Below are 13,216 nucleotides of genomic sequence, written 5' to 3'. Positions count from 1 at the left end.
AAGCTGGCCTTGATGAAGCTGTAATAATGACTTGGGCTCTGTTTTAAAAATAGGAGACACATTTAGCATGTCTCACCTTGTGATGGATGTTTACTGGAGGAGAAGCTCAGTCATCTGAGTCCTGCCCTTGGGGTGGGAGAGCGATATGGAGACAGCAGAGAAAAGGGGGAGTGTGGGAGCAGGGAAAAGAAATGAATAGAGAAAGAGTGCCAAACTGAATTCAAATGAAAAGGGGAGCAAGGGCTTGATGGAGTAATTGATTGTGTCATGCTGAGTTGCTGTTTGTTTATCTGTCCATCTATTTGTCTATCTTTCGTTCTGGCAGGTATGCACGCAGGCACCAGGCAGGAGGAAGTGATTGACCACAGGCTGACAGACAGAGAATGGGCTGAGGAGTGGAAGCACCTTGACCATGTAAGAAAAGTAATAACAATTTTATTACTATACTCTACAGTTTTGTCTTTGTAGGTTTTCTAAGTATAAGTTCATATGAAATTGTTATCTAGCACATCTTGTGGCGAGTCTTTGTTAAAGTTTAGATGCTTTTAAGAGAAATGTTCTGTTTCTTTATGAGCTCAGTCAAAACGATGTTTGAAACTACATGTATGTGAAGAACCCTACCCTTGAAAACGACACCTTTGAATTCAAGTCAGCCCATTCATCCTGTCTATGTGTAAACTCAGCGCTGTGTCTGCTCGCTGTCACCTCCAGCTGCTCAACTGCATCATGGACATGGTGGAGAAAACAAGGCGCTCACTGACGGTACTGCGGCGGTGCCAGGAGGCTGACCGTGAGGAGCTCAACTACTGGATCCGACGATACAGCGATGCCGAGGAGCTGAAGAAAGGCGCTGTTAGCGGGCAATCGAGGCAGCAGAGCCCCGCAGCACAAGAAAACACAACTTCAGGTATGGATTCGCTTACATGCTAGAAGTATTATTGTTAAATTATAATTAATATCTATGTCTGCCGGTTTTCAGCTTGTTGTTCATCTTTTAAGACTACTGATTTTCAGTTTTTCGTTGTAATCTGTGCAACTTTTGTTTGTTGTTTAAAGGTTTTTATATTAAAAACAGAATCTAAAGGTGTCAGCTGATGTGCATTACCTTGCAGTTTGTTAGGTCTCTTAAAGCAAGGATTATACTCTGCAACCCTCTGAGAGGGTTTGTGCAGACGTCCGTGTGCCTGCCTGTTTTTGTGACCACACAGACTCATCCGTGGAGAATTTATGTGACAATGTGCCAACTAGGCCTGTGTCCAGCCAGGAGACTTCAAAGAAGTAAAACACGAATGACTGTTGGGTCTCCAGCTGTCCCTCTGCAATGGAATATATCCAAGGCTTAAGGCTCGGAAGTTTTTAAACCACTATTAAAGAATTTTAATAGTGGTTAAAATTCTTCAAGTGACTGAAGAAGTCACTTGGATGAGTGACGAAACGTTTCTCCCACAAAACGCTACGTCCAGATGAACAGATTCAACTTTTGGACACTATTAAAGAACCTCAAATCTGAAATTAGTCCAAAATTAATTATTATTAGCTGTAAAATCTTTGTTGTGTTTTATGAATTAATAATATTAAGTGTGGAGTCCCCCAGAGTTCAAATCTAGGCCCCCTATTTTTACGTTAAACGTGTGAATACTGGCTGATAATAATTCAATTTCATTGCATTGGTCTCAAAAAGTCCTTTGGAACATCAAAAAAAAAGCCAAAAGGTTACATATTTCACAGTCTTGTGTACTATGCCATTGATAGATCTCTGGTTACCACAGCTGTATGTTGGTGTCTTCCAGAAATTCACCGGGAGCTCCTGCACCGGCCTGTCTCTGGCTACGTCCCTGAAGAGATCTGGAAAAAAGCTGGTGAGCAGCACTTCCATGCCTCTGATCAGTGCACGTAAACACAGTTCCTCTCTTTTTCCGCTAATCTGAAGGTTTTTAAGACTTTATGAGGCCATGTTTAGGTAGATGAACGAGAGAGGCTGCTCTCTCCCCTTTTCATCCCAGTGTAGTCTATTGTCTGCAACACAAAACCTTGCTAGATTTGATTTAAGGCAGGTTATCTATATCTGAATCTGTAGGAAGTTTCATCACTACGCTCTGCACACTCCGAATATGATGTCGGGTCTTACAAGGGTTTTATTGCAGCAGTCAAATAAGGGACATAAGGAGCTTTTACAGCTGGCCCAGTGGTCTCCCATTAGAAGTGGCAAGATTTGGTTTCAATTTGCTTTTGGCACTTTTTTCATTCCCTTAATGAGAGACACTGCAGCTATTCTACTTAACAAAATTGTAGAGGAAAATGCGTAGAGTTTAGAAACTCCTTAATGTTTTAATAACCCGATTAAAATCAGCACTTGCATTCATTTTTTATAGCATATACAAACAGCATTGTGTCACTGTTGTCACTCTGAAAACCTGAGGGTTCACTCTTTGAGGACTCCGTTTTGTATTCTCCACCAGTGATACAGTATATCTGCCTTTTAAACCCCCTGGAGAAAAGAAATTGTCCCCTTGCTTGACCAAGCATGATGTGTGAGATACTCAGAACAAGTAATATGCATTTAAATTGAATTGAGTATCACCATCAGGACTCTGCCTCCTCTCCAGTACTCTCTTTCCCCTCACCAGCTTTGATCGATCTTCCATCTAAGGCATTTGGTGTGTAATCACAATTCCATGCACAAGGCATATATCACAAGGCACCGGGGCAATTTCCATGACTTCAGGCAGCATAGTAGGTTAAAGACAAAAGCACCCTGGTTTAAAAATTCGGCTCAATCACAGTGGAGAGAAAATGTTTCTGTCTTTATAAAAGCATGCAGTCGGTCTGATATCGAAAACAGATTTTACATTTTTAACGCCAGTGTAATATGTACTAAGAAAGTGAAGCATATTTGTCAGGCATAAAGCTGTATTTTATCTTTTGTCTGTCGGATAAAAGGGGCCTCTTACTTTTCACTCTATTTGCCTTATCCTCAGTATTTTCCGTTATCCATTTCATTCATATTCTGGCTTAGGAGAGACTGATTTAAATGTGACCCGGGGAGGATTGCAAAATAGGATTTTTAACACAATGGAGTGCAGCGGCGAATACATCTGTTTGAAATGGGCAAAATGTTTACAGTTGGTGATAAATATTCAAGCACCTTGCACGGTGTCCTACCGGTTTCCCACTTCCCCTCACCACATGGGCCTCTGGGATCACAATGGAAATGCATAATTTAAATATAAATTGCCTGATTTGCATACACAATTAGTCAAGTTACAGGCTTGATGGGAGCAAACAAAAAAGCCCTCCTTTTGCTTTGACGTTCTGTAGGAATTCCACCGCTTAACACCCACGCGGAAGGTTATTCATTCCTCAAAACAAGGATAAAATAACATATTGCGCCGGCTGAAAAGCACGTTTTGTGAGTGATTACCTGCGATTAATCAGCTCATGTTCTTGTGAGAATATCCTCGGGATATTCTTTTCCAAATTAAAATCTATAAGATCAAGATCTTCCAGGAACATTGAACTTTACATTAATATGTCACACAGATGTAAATATGCCTATTTAGACATTTAAAAAGTTCTTAAAAAGGAATTAATCAGTGTTTGAACTAAATCATAATAGTTTAATTAAATCAGCTGACGAGTGTCCCCGTTATCCTGTCAGTCTACAACATTTAGACTTGATGTGAAATCTTGTCAGATATTAAATAAATGATAAAATACTAATATTAAATATTCTAAGCTGAAAGTTGGCCTTGAAATATAAAATAAACATGAATAGTTAAAGTAGTTTTCTTTGCCGTGTGAAATAATCCATTGCAGATTTTGTTTTCTGGTTTGCATCTTCTAGATGTGTTAAAACAGTGATGCAAGTTTAGATATAGTGTGCATTTAAAACATGCATGTTTGGACTGATGGAGTAATTGAATTCATTTGTAGCAGGAGAAATATATTTTTTTGTTGTAATTTGTTGCTTGGTTTGATATTCCCATAAATAAATACAGACAGCAGGAGAGCCGAGTAGCGAAAACATTCGTGTGCAGTTGAGTTTAGCAGGCGCTGCAGACTTAAACACACATCAAGACGAGCTCAGCCAGCAGCTCGTTGAACGCGCTTTAGCTAGGAGAGGGCACGAGAGAGGTTTTCTACTGAGATGTTTTTGCAGACTCCCATTGGTTGTTAAAGTGGGAGTGAGTTGCAGTCTCTGCTGTTGCCACATTTTGAGATATTGCTGTGGAGTCAGCCCTTATAGGTCTCTTGCAGTTGCCTGTCTTGCTGCCTCAGAAGCTGAGCATCTGACTGAAAGCATAACAGGAAAAAAAAAGCTTCTAGCCAGAATATGAAAACTGCTCCTCCACGCAACTTCAGACTCAGCACTGCTCTCTCCTGAAGTAGACGGGATGAACAACCGGAGAGCAGAACAAAAACCTAACAGAGACACAAACAAGCACAATGAGACTGTGAATATGCTAAAGGGTTGTTTACAATGGCATATTAGGATTAGCAATTTTAGCAGCGAATATGTTATTCCTGTTTAAAAAGCGATGGTGTACTCATACTGAAAATACAGTCCAGTGAAAATGCACGCGCTACATTGCAGGTACGGGAGGCTTGACTTCCTCTGTCTCCACACTCTTTCCAGAAGAGGCTGTGAATGAGGTGAAGCGGCAGGCCATGTCAGAGCTGCAGAAAGCCGTGTCAGAGGCTGAGCGCAAGGCTCACGAAATGATCAGCAGCGAGCGGGCCAAGATGGAGCGAACAGTGGCCGAAGCCAAGCGCCAGGCAGCCGAAGAGGCGCTCTCCATAATCAACCAGCAGGAGGACTCCAGCGAGGTAGAAGCGAATGTACACATTCTCAGTCTTTCATCATCAGTGTCGTTATCGTCTTTTTGTGTTTTACTTTTGATGCAAGCTGTGGTAGATTATACAGATGCTCGGGTTTTTTATTACTATTTTAGAAAAAATATTACATAGCACATATTTTATAGAAACTAATTCTGATTATCTACCCCTTATGTGTTGGTACAAAATGAAGTAAAGCGAGGATAATGAAGCACCTATTACCCCCGAGTAGCTACTTTACAATGCTTGGAAGGGTGTTACCATTTGAGCTGAGAGGAAATAAGTAAAGTAGCTCTCATTTGGTAATCACCATTAGAGACCTTAAAGTTTAATCATTTAACTGAGAGGGAACTCTGCCGCTCATCTGACGTTAATTGCAGGAGCGATGTTTGTAACAGAGAAGCGCCCCAGAGGAGAACTTTCAGAGGCTGTTTATGACTTTCTTCTCGTCTTTCCTCTGGCTATGCAGGCGCCCTGACATGCTCTTCTTGCGGTTTCCAAGATATATAAGTGGCCCTAAGTGTAATAAGAGATTTTTTTTATCTGTCTGTGGTTTGGGTCAGGCTTAAGTGCCAAGCATAGAAGTAGAGGCTTGTTTGGTATCCTGTGTGGTGCACCACTTTCTGCTGCTAATCTTCACGTTGTATTTGCTAGTTCCCAGTTTAATGTGGAATTTTCTTTACTTTTGGTCACAACGTGTGATTAGATTTTCATGTGAAAAGAGCATTAAACCAATACAAATTGGTTTTTGTCTGACTGCTACTTTTTTGGGTTATTTGACTTTGTCTCTTTCTGTCCGTCAGAGCTGCTGGAACTGCGGACGCAAGGCCAGTGAGACATGCAGCGGCTGCAACACGGCACGCTACTGCGGCTCCTTCTGCCAGCATAAAGACTGGGAGAAGCATCACCATGTGTGCGGTCAGACCCTGCAGGCTCAGCAGCAGCAGGCCAGCCAGCAGCAGGGAGGGGCTCCGGGTTCAGAGACCCCCGCTCCCATCAGCTCCTCCGCTTGCACCCCAAGCAGTGGGACCGGGAGTCCGGCTGCTACCCCCCCTGCTGCTACCCCTCGCTCATCCACCCCTAGCACCCCGTCCTCCTCTGCCCTTGATAGCACACCGCGCTAAGAAACTCACACAGAGGTAGGAGGCAAAGGCTTCCCAGGTGTAACAGCCAGCCCTCAACCCGACAACTATCGTGGCTGTCTACATTGCACTGCAAAGATGCTTAGATACTAGAATGAGACGGCAATACTTCTGTCTATCTTGCAGCGTAGTCATAGAAGGAGGAAGAGGAAGTCCATAATCAGGTCATATTGACTTGCCATGACTTTAAAGAAACACAAAGATATTCTTTGTTTTGAATGAATGAATTTAAAAGTTGACATTCTTTTACTGTTACACTTGCTATTCTTGTTGACTGTTTGTCCTTGTACCTGTTGTTGTTAAAGTTGTCGTCATTGTAGCTTATCTTATTTTCCCCTGTAAATATGAAGAGACTGATCAGAGATAGCCGTGAACTCAAGACAAGTATATCTGACCTCCCCTTTTCAAATGTTTTTATTTTTCATCCTGGAGTCAGTGGTTATTCCCTTCCTGTACACGAGATGGGACACGAGACTAGTCAACCTCAGACATTTATCAAACAGCATATCACGGGGAACGTAACTGTCTCGGAGAACACTTTGGGATAAGAGAGATATTAGATTTAAGAATCCTGAAAGACACGCAGAAGGATGAATAAGCATGTTCGCTGCCTGGAGAGGGGAGAGGGGATGGACTGAATCTCTGGCCCACAGACCGCCACGAAACGGGCAGATGTGAAGCAGATTGCCAGCTGTTCAACCAATGTTATTTCCCTCTCACTTGTAATAATATCCAGGTCAGTGGGCTGGGAAATACAAATCCATTTCTCTGATGTAAAAGGAAGAATTCTTGGATAAGATACAAAAACCTTGCCCACTGCACACGTGGAGGACGGACCAAATACAACTCGATCGCTCGGTGGGTCACAGACGCTCTCAAACAGGAAGTGAAGTCATCAACCCACTGGCGAGACTGTCAAATAACCTCGACAGCAGGCTCGGGAAACATAGACTCGCCCCAGAAAACCTCCCCTCCTATCTCGACTCTGACAACATTTTTCATCTTTCTTCACATTCTTACTCGTTTTCTGTAGATGTCATGGTGTTTAAGACTTCTGTCCTGTGGTGTCACCAATGGTTATTTATTGTATATGTGTTGGACAATTGTGACAATGCATAGTACTTCAACCAGTCACAACTCTAAGTCCTTCATAACTCTTTCTCTCTAGCTGGTGCAAAAAGAGATAAAAAAAAAAGAAGTGTTATCTTTTCTTTTTTTTCTTCCCCAAGCTGCTTCTTTTCTATTCTGTGTATAAGTGGTAGATTCCTTGTAGTTCTATAAGTTTTCCTTCCCTACGTCCTCAAGAAAAGACACAAGCTATATCTCAGAGCTGCTACTTGAGTCCGACCCAGATCTTTTCTGAGAACTAGCATGTTGCGCGGAATGCTAACCTAAATGTTTTATACAAGGGACATACATAAATGTATTTGCACTGTCACAGAGGTTATCTCGGCATGCTTCTTTTCAGCATACTTGTGTTGTCGGTATAGAGCCATAACTGATCAAGTCATTTTGTATGTAGTATTAGCATCTTCTGTTTTCACTTTCTCTGGATGGGAGGAGATGGAAAAATGTAAAACACCAAACCCATTCCGTTTTTCTTTTTCTTTTTTCAGTTTTGTTTTTTTTTTTTTACTTAGCGTGCTAAGAAGAGCAGCCATAACGTCTTTTTTTTTTCCGTTGTTGTTGTTTAAATAGTTACAACAGTGCATGCACATTACTGAACGTTTGTTAAATATTTGTTATTTTTTAGAAAAAACTGAAAAAAACAACCAAAAAAATTATAATAATAATTTAAAAAAAAGAAAAACAATACAAAAAAAAAATATTCTAACAAACTAACTTTCCAAATGCAGAGGTGTAGACTCCGATTGACAGCTTTAACACTGCAAAGCACCAGGTAACACGCAGTATTAACACAAGAGTTAAACATAAAAACACCAAAAACAGCCAAAGACTGACACCAAGGACCAAAATCCTGATTTAAATGATTTTTGAAAAGAGGTTTGTCCACTCAGACATTCGGGCATTCGTTTCTGCAGCTTTTGTTCACATTTCCATGAACAAAAAGAAAACGACGTCCAGCATCAGAAGATTCATTTATCTTTACCATATTCGGGAAACCACGAGCACTCGTCTCACATTGTGGAATGAGAAGGTGTGAATTGACCCCGATAAGCGTGCAGAGCAAAGATCACTTTAACTGCAGCAATAATAGCTAATGTGACACAAACTTCTGAAACCATTTTTGAAGCGATTCTCGAGATTTCTTTTCTTTTTTTTTTACACATTTTCTCATTACACAACTGTCAGATTCAGTGCCCATTTCAGCTTTAAGCAGTTAAGTTTTTGATTCGCAGAGGTAAATGTGAGACTGGGCTTTCACACCAACGCCATTATACTGTATTTATTTATTTATATCATTTGGGTTAATCCGTCGCAGTTTTGTCTTAAACCTTTAGCGTAAATCAGACAAACCTCTCAATCGCAGTACGAGAGCACTTACCCCGACACTCACCCCAAACACCTTGGTGCTACACAGAAGCGCGTTACAAATTCTGACCTCAAGGAACAAGTGGAGGCCCACAAAGGTTTCGGGGCAGTTTGCTCCCTCTGTACTTCCTCATCTCTCCCTCCTTGTCTAACTACAACATACACTTGCATTCTTGACTTTAAAGGGTTAAACAATCCAAAAAGGTGTCTGACACCCTACTAGCGACTTCTCAGAAGCTGTGAAGAAACAGCCAAGCTGTTTTAACACTAGTGTATTTAAAGGTATACAACAAATAATGTATGTGTTCATAATTATCAGGGCAAAATCTGGGTTTAAAAAGGAAAAAAAAAGAGAAAAAAAAGCTAGGAAACACGATCATTCAGTGATGCTTTGAGAAGCTGTATTGTTTTTTTTTTTCTTTCTTTCTTCCCTCTTCTATGTGTGTTTTGCTACAAATTCCTCGGTGGCAAACAAGTCTCACTCTACCTCTTACAGCACGATAAGAGCATCAGTCGCGGCGCTGATACTGGTCTAGTCGAAACCAAATGGGCACAAGAGAACAGGAAAATATAAAACCCAAAGTCAAAGCTCATACAGCTGCAAAACCATATCACTACTTGGTAACAATGCAGACCTCATAAATAAATGAAACCTAAATAGAAATGAGAAAAAAAAACAGAAAAAAAACTTTTGTTATGTTCCTTTATGCCTGTGGCATTTCTAGAGTACATCAAGAGTTTGAATTGTTTGAACAGATTTGAGAAAATTGTGCTAATTTTAAAGAAAAGTGTTGTCGATTCCTATCTCGACGGCACGAGCTAAGGTCACAGATAAGAAATGTTTCTCTTGCTCTTTTTTCTTCCCTGTTTCCCCACCGCCTTTTCTCCTCTTTTTTTGTTGGTTTTTTCTCTGTTGTTAAGACATGCGGAAGTGCTTGTCGATTTGTCAGCTGGGGGAATATACAAAAGGTCAATCTTGGAAAAAAAAAAAAAAATTTGAGGCTATGAGTTTAGGCATGCCTGTTTTTCACAATGGGGGAAACGTTATTAAAATTTCCTACTTAACATGAAACAATAGGGAAATGGAGGGGCCGGCAGCGAACAGCAAGGCCGTAGCATTAATTTGGGGGGGAAGGAGTTGAACTTCAGGGGTGGGAGGGTTTTTCTGTTCTCTTGAGAAAATTTATTGTGAAAAAAAAAAAAAAACAGAGCTCAAATAATTTGAAGTTGTTGTGCAATACTTAATTGAGACATGAAAACCACAGGTTAGTGGTAGGCTGACGCTAAGCGGTCTTTCCATCGCTTACTGTCAGTGTCCTCTAGAGAGCTTTCCAGTCTACTATGTCAGAACTGTGGTTTCTTGTTGATTTTATTTCTTTTTTTTTTTGTTTCTTAATTTTAATTCTTTTCTTTTTTTGGGCTGTAAACTATGGTCTGTCAGTCTGTGAAACTTTGCAGTATAATTCTGGTATTGTTGTTCTTTACGGTGTAATAAATATGTTAATTCCTGCCCAGAGAATTCAGAGTTGTGTTATTTCATTACAGCGGCAAGCCTAAAGGGGCGTCCACGCAGGAAGCTGTATTTTCAGTGGCGTGGCGGCCACAGACAAAAAGTCAACGACATTAGGCGACTTTAACAGGTGAACTCACAGGTGCCGGTGTGAAGTTAAACTTTTCTCTGAAGCAGCTACCAGTGAGCGTGAAGGATGCCACTGCCCGACACATTGCAAGGTGATAACTGCATCAGAGGGTTACCTAGACGATCAGAGCCCAGAGTATCCGTTAGCAACTGATTGTCAGCATCAGAAAGAGAAAATCGTTTCCTTTGTGGACATCTCCTTAAAGCCAGCTTTAACAAGCTTTTTTTTTATTGAAACAGCTGGTCTCCATAATGATGACCTTATCTTGGACTAAGAAGTAGACCTTTGACATTTGAAAGAAGCAGACATTTAGATCCATTGTATTCCTGTTGTGTAGTGCCTAACAAACGGCACCATACAACGAAGTTGACGTCAAATTAAATTCCTGTCCACTGCTGTTTCCACAGGTCGTGCACTTCTTGATTTCTGTAACCCAGCTAGGTTGTCGCCACAACAGGGTTGAAGACAGAAGTGTACGATCATGTCGGAGTACATAAGTTCAAAGATTCACCGATTATACAGAGGGAGATGTTGCACCAGTCTGAAAAGATTACATTAGTGGAAAGAAAAGCTTGGACGTGGCTGTGTGATGATGTTATGAGCGGTGCACGAGTATGCTGGGGTCTTTAGGAGGGCGACTGGCTCTACGGGAAGACACTGTTGCACTGCTGCACTGCTGCAACAGATGAGAAGGATACCGTTAGGTCATATTCAGCATATCTTGAGTCATATTAGAAACTATAAGGCAGCCGTTCCTACCCTATTATAACATTGCGTCTAAAGTTCATACACAGCCAACTTTAGCTCAAGGTGTGCTTCACATGCTGCTAAAATGTGGAGTGGAGGTCTAGAAGTAATACACCTGCCAGTGTATATCTTCTGTTCAGTACATTCAGTCTGCCCAAGTCACATCTTGTGTCTTGAGTTTTCTTAGTTTATTGCGTGTTTTGCATCACTGACAAGCTGAAACATGAACAGATTTGAGTGTCAGGGCTTGTATTACTTAAAATATAAGCAATTAATTGCAGTTTAAAACCTATTTTGCTATTTTGTTAACTTTTAATTTGTTCAGCTGTCGTTGTTAAAGTGGAAATCCCAGGAGTGCAAAGTAAATAAAATAGTTATTTCTAAGTTCTCTGTAGCGAAACCCCAAAAGTGACTTCTTCATTTCTCCACACAGATGGTTTTTCGGTGGTTAATAAGGGGCACATTTCTTTTACTGTGTCTTTAAAATGTACATAGAAAACAACAGCTTGTTCCTACTTAATTGTGACATGATATAAATCTGCAAATATTTTTTGTTATGATCTTTAATTTGGTAGCTTGCAATTATAACATTTCACACGTTGGTTCATTTTATTTACTAGACGCTACAGTCACAACTTAACAGCGCCCTTTGCTGATTGCACCCACTCAAGACAATGCCACCACATACTCTCAAGTGCATTTCTGAGGCATCCACAATAAGGTCAGTGGTCACTTAAAATAGCTTCAGTGTTCATTTTTACACACTCAACCTCAATTTGCACAGTGCAAATGAGGAGAACAGGAAGTCGGGCAAAGTAGAAGCCATCCAATTTTCAAAATAAAAGACATCACCCAGCCTAAACATGCTACACAGAGAAATACAGCAAATCAGGCATTTCTTATAAATTGTGGTCCAACAGAATCTTTTTTTTTTTTGTAAACTAAGGAAAATGGCGTGAAAAAAATGACGGTTCTCCTAGAAAAGATGGAATTTATTTCAGTGACCATTGCGGTTTTTTCTTACTTTAACGGAGAGTAACCATCCTGAAGAGTTTCTACAGTAAATGTTGATACTGAAACAGCATACTGTTTTACTTCTTGATCATAAATACAATAAATATTATCAAAAACCTTTCTTATAATGTGTGTGATGGTGATGTCCGTGTCATTAAAAAGCTATTTGTTAGAGTTTATCTGTCTGTATAACATCCATGACTCGTGGCATTGTGTTTTTAGGTACACCTTCTTTGCATTCTTGCGTTAACACCTTATTTCAGGAATTTCTTCAAAATAGGAACAAATGTTTACATGGACTTAAGGATAAAATGATCAGAGAGTTCGTGGGGATCTTAAAGAAGATGATTAAGACTTTAACCCGATTCATGAATGAGATATGGCAGCAACACCTCAAGGACATGTCTTAAAATGTGGTAAATATGTCCACTTAAAGGTGGGCTGATTAGATTTTGGTGGTAAAAGGTCAAGGTTAGTGGGAAAAATCATACAAATAAAAAACTTTTTATATTCAAAAAGTGAACTTTGTAGGACATCACAGTGATTTATTTTATAAAGCACCACTGTGACCATATTTACAGTTGGTCTGACACTGAATAGGTGACCTGCAGATTCAGGACATTCTGGTAAGATTGTTCTCCTGGTTTGCTTGAGATTGCTCAAAAGCAAAAGTAGAAACTGCAGTCAATAATTTAGTTTCATAAGTATGTAAATCCAAAGGTTTTGTTATTAGAAGCTGCAGGCTAAAAAAAATAACATCTTAAGCATTTGCAATGTAATGAATCTTTTTTAAAATCAGTCTACATGCACTAGTTTAAATTAGAGATGGACCGATCCGATATTACGTATCGGTATCGGTCCGATACTGACCTAAATTACTGGATCGGATATCGGCGAAAAATAAAAAATGCACTCCGATCCATTAAATATCAAAAAAAGCATCTCACAAAACTTGCAACACGGCGTAACTCGGCTCATAACCGTAGCACGTTGCAGCAGTATGCCTCATGTGATAGAGCGGCTGTGTGTATTTGTAGCCTTGCTACCAAACCAGCATTTCATCTCCGAGGAAGTTATCCCAGAGAGAAGTAAAGCAAGTGTGTAAGTTCATCTCTGAATGTTTGTAAAGCGTTCCCATGTTAAGCTTAACAACCGATATATGGAGCGACTGCCTCTCTCTCTCTCTCTCTCTCTCCTGCGCTACTTCAATCGTGAAACTGCTTAATGATCAGCTGATCATTTCTGTCGTGAGTCCGTCTCTCTTCTTTGTTTTTGGCCCACTTCACGCCAGAAAGAGGAAACCAGCGGCTGAACAACAGCAGCACGTTTAAGCTTGATAAGCTG

At 40.4% G+C, this 13,216-nt stretch overlaps 1 protein-coding gene across 5 annotated transcripts in view; it reads left to right on the top strand.

Annotated features, from left to right (window-relative positions):
* runx1t1 (RUNX1 partner transcriptional co-repressor 1) overlaps positions 1-9,990 on the top strand; it is a 57,021-nt gene extending 47,031 nt beyond the window's left edge. For 2 of the 5 annotated variants that reach the window (XM_039605968.1, XM_039605971.1), the window contains exons 7-11: positions 326-423; positions 712-907; positions 1,791-1,859; positions 4,595-4,827; positions 5,640-9,990. In XM_039605968.1, the coding sequence (XP_039461902.1) occupies positions 326-423; positions 712-907; positions 1,791-1,859; positions 4,595-4,827; positions 5,640-5,960 (917 nt within the window). In that variant the 3' untranslated portion in view covers positions 5,961-9,990. The remainder of the gene's footprint in view (positions 1-325; positions 424-711; positions 908-1,790; positions 1,860-4,594; positions 4,828-5,639) is intronic. The other 3 variants (XM_039605969.1, XM_031729460.2, XM_039605970.1) reach the window with 3 other exon arrangements.
* The last annotated feature ends 3,226 nt before the right edge of the window (positions 9,991-13,216 follow it).

Source organism: Oreochromis aureus, linkage group 22 (assembly GCF_013358895.1).
Source record: "Oreochromis aureus strain Israel breed Guangdong linkage group 22, ZZ_aureus, whole genome shotgun sequence".
Classification (NCBI taxonomy): Eukaryota; Metazoa; Chordata; class Actinopteri; order Cichliformes; family Cichlidae; genus Oreochromis; species Oreochromis aureus.
This window is presented reverse-complemented; position numbering and strand designations above follow the sequence as displayed.